The sequence below is a fragment of the Gouania willdenowi genome, chromosome 20 (genome assembly GCF_900634775.1).
Source record: "Gouania willdenowi chromosome 20, fGouWil2.1, whole genome shotgun sequence".
Classification (NCBI taxonomy): Eukaryota; Metazoa; Chordata; class Actinopteri; order Blenniiformes; family Gobiesocidae; genus Gouania; species Gouania willdenowi.
Genome location: NC_041063.1, coordinates 11,428,086 through 11,445,733, shown reverse-complemented (window position 1 = coordinate 11,445,733; position 17,648 = coordinate 11,428,086). Strand labels below are relative to the sequence as shown.

Genomic DNA, 17,648 nt, shown 5'->3' with positions numbered 1-17,648 from the left:
CTCTAGCAGAGAAAAAAAATGATCGTTTTACACAGAGTAATGAAATCTGACGTGTTCACACCTGCAGCTTCAAAAATATGATTATATTCACTATACATTCACACAGATGGGAGATGGATACATCTACGCACAGTATGTATCAGAGTTGAAGATTGATGCAGAAACAGATGACGGGAAGATGATTACAAAGTATTAAACAGAACAAATGTAAGCCATACAAACAGACACAAATCGACAGGGGAAAAAGAAAAGAGGACAATCTTTATTCTAAATTTTCAGACCTATTATAGAAAGTAACAATCTTAATTCGAACCCAAAGAGGAAGTTTTGCACTGAATATTAAGCAACTACAAGGACCAGAAGTCAAGGCGAGAGTTACCCATAGTGCAGCTTCACAGTATTGTGTGTGCGTTTCTGATGTGGTGCTTTAACGAAAAATGTGCGTAAGATGACACAAGCAGGTGTCTTACTTCTGCTCAACAATTATGAACATCTGATTTTTTTCGTTGTTTTTTTTTAGCCATAGATATACTGTAGGTCCAAACGGCCATTAAATGTAGTTGTAACATACTGAATTTTACAGCAATTTAAAAAAGAATTTCCTATCTATCCCAGTACATCACATTGTATATCTATTTTTTTTATTTTGGTTAAAGTTTCATATGACTTATTTTCTCTTTTTTCTCCTCTTGGTAACACTTTATAACTATGCGTTATAGTAGTTACTAGATCCTTAATAAACTGTTAGATGAGTTATAAATGGTTTGTTGAATATTTGCCAACAGTTTAAGGATTTATAACTGTACCTTATACTGTAGATAGCAGTAAATAACTTACAAGCTGTTAACAATTTATAAATTGCACATTAACTGTATGTTGATTTATAACTATACCTTATGAATTAGTAATATAACTACTACTAAACTACTGACTAACGGCTTGTTAAGTATCAGTTAAAACTTTATATACGTTATTCTAAATTTGCAACTATTCCTCATTTATTAATGTATATAAAGTTATATAAGTTGGTCAAGAACTACAAGAAACATCTGACATATGTTATTATTAACAAAGATTCCTGTGCTAACTATTAAGTTCCGTTTTTAACCATTATTTGAAATTCATGCAATGCGTTTTGGTGGAATCTGTCACAGTTGAAATGTACCTATGATAAAAAAAAATGACAGACCTCTGCATTCAAAAATTTTTCCCACTGTAGATAGTGACCATTAAAATACAGTTAATGTGCTTTATAAATTGTTAACAGCTTGTACATTATCTATTGGCTATTGATAAGACAGTAATAAAAACTGTTGGAAAATATTCAACTACTTAAACTAATCAGAAACCTACTAGCTTGGGGATGTCAAGAGTTTAAGATTTCTTGCTCTTTCCATGGAACACACTGGCCATGTTAGTAAAAAAAAAAACAACTGTTTCTTGATTTCAGCAATTACTTACACTAAGGCAACAAAGATCAGAGAAAAGGACAGAGGATCATTTCTATGCCTTGAGAATGACAGTCGTGGATTATTAAAAGAAAAAGGGAAAGTCCATCGTTGGATCTAAAATCTAATATTCCATATGCTCACTGTGCATCAGGCACGCTTTGTGAATTCAAAATGGAATCTACTGATGAAAGCTAGATGGAAATCTGATAACGGACAGGGCCTGTGGGGTTTCAGGAACATGAATAGTTAGAACGCAGGAGCTACTGAAGCATGATATGGGATTTTTTCTAAGACGGGTTACATCTGAAATATACAAGGAATGCTCAACAGACTGGTCAACTTACATGGATTTGATTTAAACAAGAAATAATGGTGCAGCACCAACGATCAATCCATCTCGTCCTAACTTTCAGTATCTCGGGACATAAATAGAAGTTTGAAATGAGCAACTGGTTCGGCACTGTGTTTTTAAGCAATAGTAGGATAGAACACAAAAAGCACATCTCGTTTATGGCAGATTTTTCTTCTTGGGCACATTCCACACACATCAATAGTAACAGATTATGTTGAAAACAAATATAAGTTGAAAATAAACAAAATATTCCAAGATTTTATCCCATTATTATATGTGAAGGCATAATAGTATCAGTTATTGGCAAAATATTAAAAAAAAAACATGATAAAAAGGATATTAATGGGGCCTTAAAGTGGTTTTAAACCAATGTCAGATTGTTGATTAATTTAAATAAAGGTGATGTTCCTCCTTCTTAGGAAAATTGTGGTTTTCATAGGTTTAAATGTGTTTCTCAGGCCTCACATACTGTACCAGCTGATTGACACATGCACCTGAATCTTCTAACAGCCGAGGGGCTTCCAGCCAAGTGAGAGCAAGCACACAGAAGCTGAACTGTAACACATCGAGACGTCTTTGAGTTTCATGTCACTGCATGTGACCAGGCCTTTCTCGCTCTCTATCCAGTCACCTCCTGTGTTAATCGGTTTTCTTCTCCTCCGGATCTTTCTCCCTGGCATCCTCTTCCTCGTTTTCTCCATCGTCCATGTCGTCTAGCTCAGCAGCGCGCCGTCTGTCATCCTCTTCCTCTTCATCCTCCTCATCAGTCAGGCCCTCTCTTTTGAGCCCATCCATGTCCTCTGTGCCGTCATCCGTCTCAGCGGTGCAGATGCCGTAACACATCAGGCTAATTACACCCAGCGGTAGGCCGAACAGGAAGCAGCCGAGCAATGGAGAGCTGCGAAAAACTGACTGAGGGCGAAAAGCCAAAAAAGATGGGAGGGAAATAAAGGGAAGTGAGGGGAAAAACAAATTGGGAAAAGTTAAATTAATGTGAATAAAACATAAAAGACGGATTAGTGTACTTACACAACACAATAACTCTCAGAGTATTTCAGATTGGCTTTGCAAAACATTCCCAACGCTGAAGTCATAATTACACCCAACATAAAAAAGTAGCCTATAGTTAGCCTTCACTAAATCTTAGATTTTACCATTTCAAAAATACAACAGAAAACATTTAAGCGTTAAAAGGAATGTTGCTTTTATGAAAGGCTGTTGCAAATAAATAAACAAGAGAAAGGACATGACCCCAGTTAGAACAGCTCCACTTTGGTTTCCATTTTATCCAGGGCCATTTATGCATCGCAATTAGCTTCTACTAATGTATATAATCAGGACTACAATCAAATCCATCACAGTGCAGAATCATTTAAAAAAAAAAAAAAAGTATATGCTAAGGTATAAGACTTACAGTGTATAGTAAATAAAATACAAGCAACTAGTCATTATATTTACATGATTATATACTTTATAGCCTTCCTTATTGAGAATTGGCTTTACATTATGTGAATCTCTGTGTTTTTTTAGGCGAATTACAGATTTCTGTATTGAAAATATTATTATTTTCTGGTCACTCAGTATTGTATATTTCCACAATTTCACATTACCTGTAACCACCAAGGGTCCTACTGCAATTTTAAAAAACAATAGCCATATAATATAGGTCAAGTAGAAGCTTTGAAAAACAGTTGTGATTTTTGGAAATAAGAGGCTGGAGGTTAACAGGTGAATATTTGTTTTATATTGCAAAAAACAGCATGTGTTTACCTATATTTAGTCGGTCAAAGGTCACAACCACCTGACTGAATAGTCCTTAAAACACAGTTAACCATTATGCCCGATGAAGATTGTACCATTAAAGACTGCAGTAATGGTATTTCAGCACTCGAAAGTGTAAACAGAAGAAATGCAAAGTTTATGGGTACAATTGTGGTACTGAAAGATGGATTCGTGATCCACCGTATATATCGCATCCATTCCCAACCGACCGACAAACGCTGAGAAACGCAAAATATGAACGAAAATAGTAAATGTATGATACGCTATTAAAGAAATCTCTGACTTGAGAACTGTTTATAAGGTCAGTTTCCAATATACTGTACATGCAAGATCTATCGTATAGTTACATTTTTTAAAACATTGACATGATTCAAGATTGATTTAGGGAATCGGGTAGTTTCTGGTTTTCTAAAACCGCCAAGTTATTGTATTCTTTTTTTGCAGCAGATAATTGTTCCTTGGAAAAGATATAATCAGCCTCTTCAGGTCCCAGGCTGCATAGCAAAGTGCCACTAGCTTCTCAACGTTCGTTCTTAGCAATTTTCTTTTAACTGCTGCACATTCCAGTGCATATAATCATCAAAATTTCTTAAATCACCAGTGTCTGTCATTATAGAAAGCTGTATTGGGGAGGTCGTCACCTTGGGCCCTATCCCACAATGCCTCACACAGTTGAGATGTAGGACTGGTCTATTATATAACATATATACATTCTGCAGTACATGATTTGCCCCTTCAAGGGATCCTCCACTGTTTTTACAAATTCTTTGAAATGTACTTTGAAAATGCATTATTATTCACCATATTCATTTAATTGACTTTTAAAAATGGGACTACTTTACAGTTTAAGAGCATGTGTTCTGCCGTCTTGAAATCACATGATTGATGATAATGATGCTGAACTAGGCTTTACACGATCAGAATTTTTGGGCTGATCAGTGAGTTTAAAAAAAACTATCACCGATCCGATCATATGAATGGATGTTGGTTTTTTTAAGGAAACGACCAAATTCCTTTGGTACTACCTGATAAAGATTCACAAAAAATCAAACAGTACCGCGTTTCAGGACCTAAATGCATCCTTGGCCATTTCCATTCAGGACCTGAACAAAACATCACACGCACAAGAACTCTCGGACTCTCCCTTTTGACAAGCTGAACAAGTGCGCACACATTTTACCACACACAGACCACTAATAGCAGACGCTGCCACTGGTTTCAGAGCCAGTAGACTGGGGAAGAAGTCTGGCGCTCAGCCGCTCCAGTCCAAATGATCGACTTCTTTGCCGTTTGCGCATAGGTGTTCACCTTTGTGCACAAATGTGAGTGAAATAAACCCGTGTCATGTAAAGCAAATCACTCTTTGGTGTAAATGAGACGATAAAAAAATGCAATGGGCGCATCTACAGAAAGTTTCATCACGACAATGACATCATTGATCGAATTGGCAAATTAAGACATTACAGCTGATCCCATTAATTGCACAAAATGCAAAATTTTGGCCGATCCGATATAGCCAATCAGATCGGTGTAAAGCCTATGCTGAACGTGTCTTATTATCTCGCCATAGCAAGACTGTATATCCTTAGCTGGTATCTAAGGCTATACAGCTAGCAACTATTTACCCCATTGATCTTGAAGACCAAAACGCTAAATAAGAGACCAATAATAAGTTAAGGTTTCCAATTCTTATTTAGAATGGAATGTGGTAGACATAAAATGTTCTAGGCATTAATATAGGAGAAGGTGATTGGAAATGCTAATAACATATTCACCAATTCCTGAGATGGGTTAAGTGCATGCATGTATGAAAAGACAGATTTACTCATTAAAATAGAAGATAATACAAGCATAGCTTTCCACTACATTTAAAATGAATATTTATTTGTGATAGAGCCAAGGTCCATAACAACCCTTACATAATTAAGCAACTAGTTTGTAAGAATGGGTTCATTCTTACTTAAACTTTTATGTTTTCTGTGAAGAATCCAACTGCTCACATAATAAAATCTGTAATGTGAATTTCGTACATATACCGGTACTTTAAATGTAGTGCATTCACAATAGGTGAGTAAATGGACTTTGGAGTCCACTCAAAGGATAGATAATCATCTAATGCATCACAAAATCTGTTCTTTATCATTCAAAAATAAGGGTCAGTGATGAGTAGAATGTCTTCTTCTACTTCTGTGTAGTTTTACAGCGGTTGGCAACCAAGGCAAGGAGCAATACCGCCCAGAGTAGAATGTCTTCAGAATAGTTCTGCCCAAATGAAGGTAGAATACCTTGAAAGTATAGTGTCTGCACTTTTCATGAACTCTACATTCAGACATCAGAAACTGAGAATCAACAAAGCCCCATGGCTCAGTTCTGTCCATGGGTCTCATGATTAGAACCTAGTATGCCTTCTAAAGGTATTCAAAATAACGAGAAAAACACCAATAATTCCTCTTTTTTATGTTCAAATTGGAAAGCAACAGTGCTTTCTGAACAGCTGGTGTTAGCAGGTCGAAAGAGCATCCTATTAGCATTAGGAGAAACTGAATATGCAATCAGAGATCAGATCAGAAAATGTTACCTAAATAATGAGATGCTTTGGACAGGATTTGCATTCCACCATTTAGCCTTTAAAGTGATTAAAAAGCAGATCGCAAAATCACCAACAAGAGATTTGCAAACTATCATTTTACAATTCTATTGTGTATGAAAGGATGTTTTGTTTTGATCATACAAGTTCTGTTATTAGCTGAGGAGGTATGGTTTTGTGGCCTTAGGATTGAGTCACTGCTTTTTGTAGATGAAGTGGTCCTGTTGGCTTCTTCCAACCATGCCCTTCAGCTCTCACTGAATAGATTTGCAGCAAAGCACGATGAGAATCAGCACCACCCAATCAAAGTCCATGGTCCTTGACCGGAAAGAGGTGGAGTGCCTATTATGGGTTGGTGATGAGATCCTACTCCCAAGTGCAGAAATTCAAGTACCTTAGATCTTGTTCACAAGTGAAGGAAGGATGGAGCGAGAGATCGACAGGCGGATTAGTGCAGCATCTGCAGGAATGCGAACTCTACTCTGATCCGTCATGGTGAAGAGGGAGTTGAGCCAAAAGCCAACGCTCTCGCTTCACCGGGTTTTGGGTCTTGATCAAAAGGTCAAAATCACGGGTACAAACGGCCAAAATGTGCTTCCTCCGTAGGGTTGCTGGGCTCTGCCTTAAGGCGGGCATACACTGTGTGTTTTTTTTCAATCCTTGTACACAAATTGTGCGACTCATTTGAAGAGTCCGAAAGTTTGCAGCTCACGATTCATGTTCTCACACTGCACGAACCGACTCTCTGATGCGACCTGACTGCTCACTCTGTACGTCCATACATGAACGTTGGGGTCTTGTTTCCGGAAACCCAATGTAAAAATTAGTAGGAGAAGAACTCTAAAGAGTTGCCATTAAAACAGTAGAAGAAGAAGAACCCGGATGGTTTTATACTATACAACCACGTGTTATTTACTATTGACTATATCTACATGCACACTGAAGGTGAATCTATGCTTTTAGAAAAACTAACGCGTTCGTCCCTGTAGAGTAACACATAAAGGTGTTGCAGGAAGTCTCGTCTTTCGAGTAGTAGATTAATTCATCTGTCTTTGTGGGGAAGAATACAAATCTACTGAAGAAGCAAAAATGTCATCCAACTCCTTATGGACATTCAAATTATTAATTATTGAGTGTGTCGCACAAATGTCAGATATTGAAAATGAATATTGTAAATGTAATATTAAACATGACCTTTGTGGCTATCTTATGAATCATACTAGCTCTACCCATTTCCAAAGTGTCCTAATAACAAAGTGACAAACCACAACTGATTATATTATGTACCGGCTGTTTTACCTTTTAAAAAATAAAATAAATTCATGCATTTTTAACCTGCTGGTTAAATAATTTTATTGGGAATCAAAACTTAACACAAATTGAAGGCATCTGAAACATGAGACGAAATAAGTTTAACTTTAAACATGTGGATGTCACTACCTGCAAACTACATGGTGGATTGCTGGTAGTGACAAAATATCATTTTCATTCAAAATAAAAAATAAAAAACATACTGAAGTAAAATGCTATGTCATTCATGACAAATTAAATATTTAGATAAAACAAAACAATACTGTATCATAGCAACACAATTTATGAGAGGGGTTAAGTAAATTCTTTAGTTTTTAAGAAGAAAAGAAAACACTGCTGTATTCATGAATTTAAAAATTCACTTGAAAATTATATTCTTTCAGCGTAACAAAAACTTTAGCCTTTCATAGAATCTTTTGGTAAACAAATATATCAAGATTTCCAGAAATCGTGTTGATAAACTGTTAAAATAAACTACACTGCTGTTTAATGAGAGAAATGCCATCTTGTGTCTGTGGCAATTACTTTGAACCATCAATTGAGCGCAGTCTGCTGCAACCAAAGTCAGAGTGTGAACCACTGCGCTATCCCAAATTAAATAAATAAGGTACCGCATCGAAAATCTCAGTGGACAGTGAACGCATCACAGAACATTGTGTCTGCATTCAGTTGGAGAGACAACTGTTTAAAAAAAGGAATTAATTCTAAACAAGCTGATTTGAGGCATACAGGGGTCTGCAACCTTTACTCTCAATGGAGCCATTTTGCCTAATCTCACCTGGATTAAAGATCTTCCGGAGGCAAAAAAAAAAACCTTCTCAATGAAGACAATACAGTGTATTAAATTCTATTATTCTATACAGTTAAAATAATATTGAATAATTTTACGAGTTAATGGATTTCAAGGGCTACAAAAAATAACTTGAATTTGATAACATGGTCATGTCGTTCAAGACATGCTAATTGCTAATTTCTTACCACATATCAAGCATGCATATTTAGCGGGCACACTGGCAGTTAGATAAATCTTTCCCCACATAAAAAAAACCTTTATTTTCTTTCATAATTGTCTTTTTGTTGGTTTAGTTCCCTTACCAGGGATTTAAAACTTAAGGTTACCCACAGATTCTGGTCTGTAAATGTTGCAGGAGGTGAAGTAGGAAGGTGGCAGAGTTATTGCAAAATGTGATTTATTTATAGGTTAACAAATTGGTTTATCATAATGTGTTTGAAGTGCAAAAGAGTCAAAGAGCCGCAGGTTGCAGACCCCTGGTCTATTAGATATTATATAATAACAGCACACACTTATGGTCTGCAGTGGTGGCCTAGTGGTAAAGGAAGCGGGCTTGTAATCAGAGGGTCACTGGTTCGAATCTTGAGTCCCTTAATCCTAACTGCTCCCCAGGCGCTACACCGTGTCTACCAACTGCTCCTCAGGGATGCAGAGAACAAATTTTGTGTATGTAGCTGTACATATGATGATATATAAAATGCGGTTCGGGGGCCACCTCTTGTGTACCTCTAATCAAAAGTAATGTGGACAAATGATTTTGTGGAAAAGGTAAATCACAACTTCCTAAACATTTCTTTGAATGACTTGAGTGACATAGGAGTCTTTTTATCCTCAATACAGGAGAAAACGCCGGGACAGATGTGGCTACAGGGGAGCCTTTAGTCAGAACTTCTGTCACTACTGAACAGGGAAGCGGAAAGACATTTGTGTGGCCTCCAGCGATGACTACAGGAAGAGGGATGGTAATTGCCGGCACTCTGTGATGCGAGATGAGATAGAGACGAGTATACTATGCTAACATGGCTGGTTATGACTCATTTGGGATAATGCAGATGCTTCCTGTGAGATGTGAATTTAGATGAGCTCTGGGGTGGAGGGAGGGGGGGGGGAGATACTCGATGACTGTTGCCCATCTCCATTCTATCCCATCATTTCACAGTGAACACAGCTAGTCACAGCGATACTTTCAGCAGACTAAATATAGAGCTGAGCAGCAGAGTCACATTTCATTTCTTTTACAGGTGCAAACCAAGCGGGCCATGCAGGAGCTCTTATTGCTGTGCAGCTTTTAGGAAAAACCAAACATAAATCCAGCAAGGTTTGGTCTGACATGGCCTGTAGTGTGTAATATAGTTTTCACCCAAACTTTTGACACAGTCCTCTTTTACTTCACTTGTCAGACACAATCTGACAGCCAAAGAATGAAGCCTCTAATTAAAAAGTCTTCCTAAAAGCTTTTCTTTGTGCCTTCATGTCAGATTTCAGAACTTAATGTACCTCAACATCTCCCCCCGCTTCTAAATTTACATTTCCCCTTCGTTGTTTCTCACATCTCTAAAAAGTCCAACAAATGGGCAATAGTGAACATTACCCATAGTTAGTTAGCACAAAAGCTACCCCTAGGTAGGATTATAACAGCTGTATTTACATTTCTATCACACTCTTGTTAAAATGAACACCTGCTCTCCCAAAAGATCCAAACTACCAGTAAAAGTGGAAGGAGTCTCTTGACCCCTCTCATTCCTTCGTCCTCAAAATGTTTACTGCATGCTGTTAACTACAAGACCAGGTAAACGCCATCAAGGTCTTGCAAGGAGCGAAACATGTCAGCAAAGAAAACTTTAACCAAATCTGCACCTTAACTGAGCATTAGGGTGGTTCACAAAATGTATCGTCACCTAATTTTGCCAGATCGCTTTTCACCTTGTTCACATTGACATTGTAAGCATCTGTACCAAAAATGAGAGTCAATCGCTCCACATTTAGGGGCAGCATACTTTTTCACAATGTTGGGTTATGGTTTAAATGTTGTAAAGATTGAATGACATCACACATTATATACCTCTCCGTATTCCTAAGAAACTCAGCTAAAACTGTAGCCAACCCAAAGTCAGAACAAAAGACCAAAGCACACACACCAGCCCATTATGTTCAAAGAGGGTAAAGTTGACAAATCCACAAACTCTGCCTTTTTCCACTCCTGTGCTTCACAAAATTAACACAGAGCTCTATAACAAGATACTACAAAAAACTACAGGCCGAGCTGAATCCACTGATATACAGGTCGGGTATGTTACGTATCAAAACAATGCCACAAAATGAGAAAATACACAGTGTAAAAAGTCAGCAATTATGTCTTACCGTAGTTGTTTGTTATCAAAAGTTGCTTGAATGTGCATACAACTCCATACTTTGATAAATCCAAATTGGGTCATCAGATAGATACCGCCATTACACATTCCCAGACATTTCACAGTCAAGAAATCTGTCCAATGAGTGCTTAGCACTCATGCGTAAAATGGCAGGTCCCTTCTTTATCCAGCTTGGATTGGACAAAAGTTGGATACAGGCTCTGAGTTTTAAAACGCTGTGTCAAACATTCTGATTGGTCAAAGCATTACTGAATAACACCCATGTGTAACGGCATCAAAAAATGGAACAAAACATAGAATTACGCATGGCGCAGCAGAAACCTGAATAAAAAAGGCTATGTGTTTATTTCAAGCCAAATTGCAACACCTAGTGATCAAACAAGACTAATAATGATTGAAATTAATTTGGCTGACATATTACAGTTACACACTTTATCCCAAACTTGTGGCAAACTTTGGCACAGTTGTGGCAAAGTGGGCTTCCGCCTGAACTTTTTTGTGCATAAACAGGTGGCCTAATGTTTATTATCATCACCAAATTTGCCGCAGTTGATATCCATACATTTGTTCAATTATTTCTGCTTTTGTAGCCTTCCCTACTGAGGATTGGCTTCATATTTTATGTAAATCTCTTGATTTTTATGGGAAGGCTACAGATTTCTGTATTTAAAACATGATTTACTCTCTCACTCTGTATCATATATTTTCAAAATTTCACATCAACTGTAACCACTAAGGGTCCTACTTCAATCTGAACAAAAATGACCGATGTAAGTCATGCAGAAGCTTGGAAAAACATAATTTGTTATGGATATGTGATTTTTGGAGAAAAGTGGCTAGGGCTTAGGGGGTTAATGACCATATTTCCCTCTGATATCTGTGAAAGTTACGCATTCTTTGGTTCAGCAATGAAAACTGTGAAAAAGTGTGCCACCCTTTAAGGATTTTATATTGGCCCAATTTTTGGTACAGATGTTCAAAACATCAAAAATGTGATCTGTCAAAATTTGGAAAACTTTTATTTAAATTATTATTATTTACATTATATTGTGAACCACCCTACTCAGCACCTAAATGTATTCTCAGTTTGTACACTCTTTCTTAGGCAGTGGTGACATGCTTTGAGATGAGCATCACCTTCTCTATGTACTTAATGGGCACCTAACTGACTGATGTTTCACTAATCTTCCACTATTCATCAAGAGCGATTAAAAGTTTAATTCATTTTATGCCACCATTTAAGAACCAGCTTGTAACCTTCAACTATTGTTGAAAATCACAAGGAGATTAAAGTCCGATTTTATATGAGAAAAAGGGTGAAGATCAAACATAAAACACTAAGGGGATGATCTACTAAACCTGTAAAAATGTGTGCAAACATATTTAAGTATGTTGTAGGGCATCTACTAAACCCACGCAATCAGGATTGTGTCTGTCAAGCAGGCAACATAACACTCACAATTCCATTTAATTTAATGTGGGCAGATAAGCTGTGGGGCATTAAATATTGGGAGGAGAAAATGCAAATACATTAATGTAGCATGCACAATCAGATTTATAACGTGGAACCTTTTGCCTGCTTTAATTTAGCACATTTTATTTAGCGAGTTTGATAAGCAGGTTCTAAATGTCATAGCACTACACACTGACGGCTGCAGTGAAGGCTGCGAGGAGAAAACGCAAGGGAAACAAAATGCAAAGAAAAGAACAGATGTTTAATGTTCAAGATAACATATTTGGTATAAAAAATAATTGAAATTAAACTATATAAAAAAAAAAAAAAGCTGTGGGAATTGTGTGAGGTAAAATCTTAACTGAAATAGCTTGTTTGGTACAACTTCTTTAATTTAGTCACACTTTATACCTGAGCTTAACTTTCTCTTAGGTTGCGTTATGTCCATCTACATTACCCCAGCTATACAGATGAGGTTTTGGGGATTTGACCCATGTCAACCATTCTTTCCAGGGCATTGAGGACAAGTATCAGCCCTGAAACAGCACTGACCAGCTCCGTGATTTGCACAGCGATAGGAATAAATAACATTACATTTGTAAGCCAAGTAAAAGGACCATCATTTCTATATTTTGGTAGGCTGAAAATTGAATTAATTATATGTTAAACACTTTATACACGCAACATTCTCATTTAAATAGGGCGGTCTCAACCAGATAAGCATGCAAGAAATTCTGCATCCTTTATTTGAGATCTTGGTGAATCAGCCCGTTTACCAGCATGTGTTGTTACTTGTGCATTTTGTGAAATTGTGGAAGCAGAATCGATAGATTTCAGATGCTCACACCAACACTTTGTGAGATGGCTGAATGAGCTTTAACTTTGTGTGGAAGACCAAGACAGAGGTGTGGAAACATTCTGCTTCCACCGCATTAAAAAACGATAAAGGAAAAAAGGTGGACTATATGCAAACACTACAAGTGTACCATGCTCTACTCTTCCGTAAATACAAGGAACATGAGAAGCCACTTAACAACCCAGCATCCCGAAAAATTTAAGAATTGTGTCAAACCAACAATCCAGTCTGGTCAAAAAACTCCAAACAAAGCATTTCCAACCAAGCTCCCTCATAACAGCTCAAGGGCTCAAAAAATAACAAGATACGTCGAGCAGTTACAGCCGTTTTCTGTTGTTGACAACAAGAGTTTTAAAAGGTCAATGGATACTTTAATGGGGAGGTATGATGAAAAATTCACATTATAATGGTTTTGCTACAGTGATATACATCCCTTTAGCCTCATTCAGAGGGACAAATTTGAAAAAGTAAAATTTCCTCCATCCCTTGTTATTCCACATTTTGTAAAAAGTCAGCTCCAAACAGGCGATTTAGATTTTGCCCCGCGTGTGACGTCACCTACAAGAAACTCCTCCTCCTCCTGACAATCCTCTCTCCTCCTACCATGGACATAATACATGCCTCAGAGAATGTGAGCTCCTCCCCCTCAAACTATCTTACAGCAAAAACAAACACTGCGGTTTAATATAGAATATATATTATACTTTATTGCCATATATGGAAATGCAAACTGCACTACTTTTTCTGCTGCTTGTGTCTGCAATCTTTGCGATCGTGTCTGGAGCCTATGCAGCGAGACCCGACGTCCTCGTGAACTGAGGATGTCGCGCGGGGATGCTTACGAATTTGTGACTCACAGCACTAACACCGGACTCGATTTTAGAATTGGTCGGCTTCCAATTTTTACACGATGACTAAACAGAAGAAGGAGAGCGGTAAGAGGAAAGGAGGGAGTCTGGCTGTGTTTGTGAATAATAGATAGTGTGTGTGGGCACATCACTATCAAGGTGCAGTTTCATATTAAGGATATTGATCTGTGTGTCCCTGTGGAAGAAGTGAAGGGAGAGGATGTTCAGCCGCTGAGAGGATGAAGGTCCACCTTCACATCATAAAACAAATGTTTGTCTAACTCAAAATCACAATAGCTGCTTAAATACCAATGTGTTTTACTGTTTGGTTGAAAACAATAACAAGAGTATGTGCATAGCAAAAGATATTCGCCAGTGAACAGCTGTTGTGTGTGGCTAGCGTCTACAGACACGCATACTCATGAATATGCATAAGTAGGCTGCAAATCAGCCTGTTTTTAGAAATGCTCTGAAAATGGCTTTTCAGAGGGCTAAAACTGCAGAAAACAGGCGAGTTTGTGAAAATAAACCTAAAAAACTATGTTGCTGGGGTTCTTAGAACAAATGGAGATCAAAAATAGCATAATCTTGGACCTTTAATAGCTCAGAGATTACTCCTAACCTCATACAATTTCTCACTGGTCATTATTCTTGTTACTGTTACCATTGCTGCAAACTGTATGCCTTCCTGTAAAAACATGAGCTTCCCCACAATATCTATAACTATCGTACCGTGAGGTTAGTGCCATGATTGTACCGAACCATGAGATTTAGATGTTGTTACATCTCTAATGAGGGCCTGAGGATTGAATATGTTTTTAAAATAAGCTTCATATTTAAAACTAAGACAACACCGCAAATGATCAAATAAAATTAAAAAATCCAGACTATGGATTTTAACTGTCAGTTGAATTCTGAAACCAAACCAAAAACACAAGCTATGAGTCCACATTCAAGACAAAATTCTACTGATTTCAGCCCATTGCTATAAGTAGACCGTCAGTGTTCTCTCAGTGCAATCTGTACCGGCTGCCATCAGACTTACCATGATGGTTGACCTGGCATCAAAGGCAACTCGTTTGATCCTCTGAATGATGCCATCACCTCCATATGCCTGCAAGGAAACACAGTTTAATGGAGACTGGAGCCACTTGCCACTACTTTCAACTCACATTCACACACACATACTGTAAATGAGGTGCAGAGAGGTAATATTAGAAATTCCATACAACATTTTTAAACTACTAACATTGTATAAAGCATCAACATTTTCAAATGTGCACCGATACACCAGACATTCCGGGCATTTTAAGTATTGTTTAATTACCCGCTTCCCTGCACAAAATTAACTAAAGTGCATGACTTGAATTTTGGTCAATGTCCAGCAGTTTTGCTCCATCTGTGCTCATTTATTAGCGAGGCACCTGGCCAGGTTCTGAGTGATCTGCCACGCTGCTAATTCATCACGATGGTCACTTAGTGAGCTCTGACAAAGCTTACCGTGTGTGAACAGGAAAAGTTAGATGTTGCACAGCCTGTCTTCAACTGTGTGATGACACGTTGGAAGGCTGTCAGCATTAATTGAGATGAGTTTCTCTATGTTTTTTGACACCCATCTTGTTTTAACTAATCTAATGTTATTCAAAGTGGAATGTCAAAGTCTTCAAACATGTCATCTTAATGTGAAACACACTATAAAAAACTTTCTATTTAAAATAAAACTGAATTGATATCCTCAGCTTTCTAATACTAATTTAAGTGTTTTTTTTTGTTTTTTTTAATTCCTTAAAGGGACAGTATTATGAAAAAAAAAATCACTTTACAGTTTTTGGCCAAAGTTGAAAAAGTTCTGTTTCCTCCCTCCCTTGCTATACCACATTTTGTAAAAAGTCAGCTCCAAACAGGAGAGTTAGATTTTTCTCGCGCTGTAACGTCACAACGCGGAAACTGCTCCTCCTGACAATCCTGGCTCCTCCTATGAATCTGAGCTCCTCCCTCTCAAACTACCTCAGACGTAAAGCCAACATAGCAACGGCAGGTTGATATTACAGTTAATATATTTACTATCAGTTTATAGATAATCCAGTATAAAAATAAACCGAAGAGTGCTCACTTTTAGTAGCCATTATACCGTATTATAATGCCTTTATGGGATGATCTGACGTGTTTGTGACCCAATGCGATGCACCGGTTGGACAAAACAATGGACTATCGTCTTAAATGGACTATTTCTGTGATCAGAACAGGTGCGGATGAAAAGAAAGCAGCGTAGCAGCTCATGTGAGTGTTTGAAACAGCTAACTCAGCTGATACTGTAGTTGAGAGTTTACTTCCCTGCGACGCAGCGCGAGCGGTTACAATCAGTTCCATTTTTAGTAGCCGTTATACCGCCGCGTATCACTTTTATGGGATGATCTGATATGTTTGTGACCCAATGCAACGCAGCGATTGGACAAAAGAATGGACTATCCTCAAAAACGGACTATTCCTGTGGTCAGTAAAGGTGAGGAGGAGAAGGAAAGATGTTAACGATTTACTGCTGCTGTTGCTGTGATAAACACGCAGGCTGGAGCAGCGTTTGTATTTATGCCCACTCATGCATATGCATGAAGGCCCAAAAAACAGCCTGTTTTTAGGAGCGCTCTGGAAGTGACTTTTCGGAGGAACTATGTTGTTGGGGTTCTTCGAACAATTGGAGATGGGTGAAAAATTGCATAATGCCGGACCTTTAACTTACAAATGTTTGGTAAATGTCGCTATAGTAAAAACAATAACAAAAATAATAATAATAATACATTTGCGGTTACTTTCATCTAGTCAGAGATTAACTTCTTAATTTTCCTGTGAATTAACAGTTATTTCAGCTTTATCTTAGTACTCAAAAGGCATCTACCACTGCAAACTGAGCATATAAGAGAGACTGAAGCTGCCAGGTGAACAGCAAAGTGCATTAAACATACCTGTGACAAAAATGTGCCACACACTAATAATTTCCTACATTAGAAGCAAGATATCTTTATATCTACCTTTGATACTTAGAATCCTTCACTCCTTTTTAAAGTCGCTCTACCTACCCTCTCATTTTGTGCAACAATCCTCAAACAAGCAGCTACTACTTCTGCTTCAATCTGTTCAATCTGTTCTTGAACACCCAAAAGAATCTTACCAGCATTTGCTTATAGTCTAAATCAACATCAAGGGATTCTCCTGCTGTTTATTTGGAAGCTGGTTATTTGTTATTCCATGAAAAATTGGCCATGAATATGAGTACCCTGGCTGTTTGGCTGATGAGTAATACTGTACCTCAGAGAAGACAATGGTATTGTTTATCCAGAAGAATATGTGCAGCACAATATTTAGTCATGTCGTAATCTCAATATGTACGATTTAGAAGACACGATATTGGAAGTAATCCATTTAAAAAAAGGGCGACAGAATAAAATAAGAATATGCAAGATGAGATTAAAAAGGATTTAAAATGAAATACAACATGCTTGACTAGCAAAGACCACTGCTGTGATTACAATGACTCACATTGGGAAAGGGTTGTAAGGGTGTGCTGAAAACAGGGTTGGGGTCAATTCTAATTGTAATCGCGCAATTGGTAATTAATTACATTTATGATGTAACATTTGTAATCGTAATTGAAAAAATATGATGCTGTTGTAATTGAATTGTAATCGAGTTCAGATAATTGACTTTGTAATTATACTTGGCATGGAAATTCTACAAAACCTGTCATTTACAATTTAATTAAACGCAAACCTGTGGAACAATGTTACAGTTCTATTGCTTAAACATACATAGTTAACAATAATTTAAATATGTTTCATATCAAGTTTT

General features: G+C 37.5%; 1 protein-coding gene across 1 annotated transcript in view; it reads right to left on the bottom strand.

Moving 5' to 3' along the window:
* Nucleotides 1–242: 242 nt before the first annotated feature.
* Nucleotides 243–17,648, bottom strand: part of tmx3b (thioredoxin related transmembrane protein 3b) — a 62,230-nt gene continuing 44,824 nt past the window's right edge. Inside the window, exons 15-16 of the mRNA XM_028434872.1 lie at nucleotides 14,851–14,919; nucleotides 243–2,715 (exon numbers count right to left, since the gene is read on the bottom strand). Of these exons, the coding sequence (XP_028290673.1) occupies nucleotides 2,443–2,715; nucleotides 14,851–14,919 (342 nt within the window). The 3' untranslated portion in view covers nucleotides 243–2,442. The remainder of the gene's footprint in view (nucleotides 2,716–14,850; nucleotides 14,920–17,648) is intronic.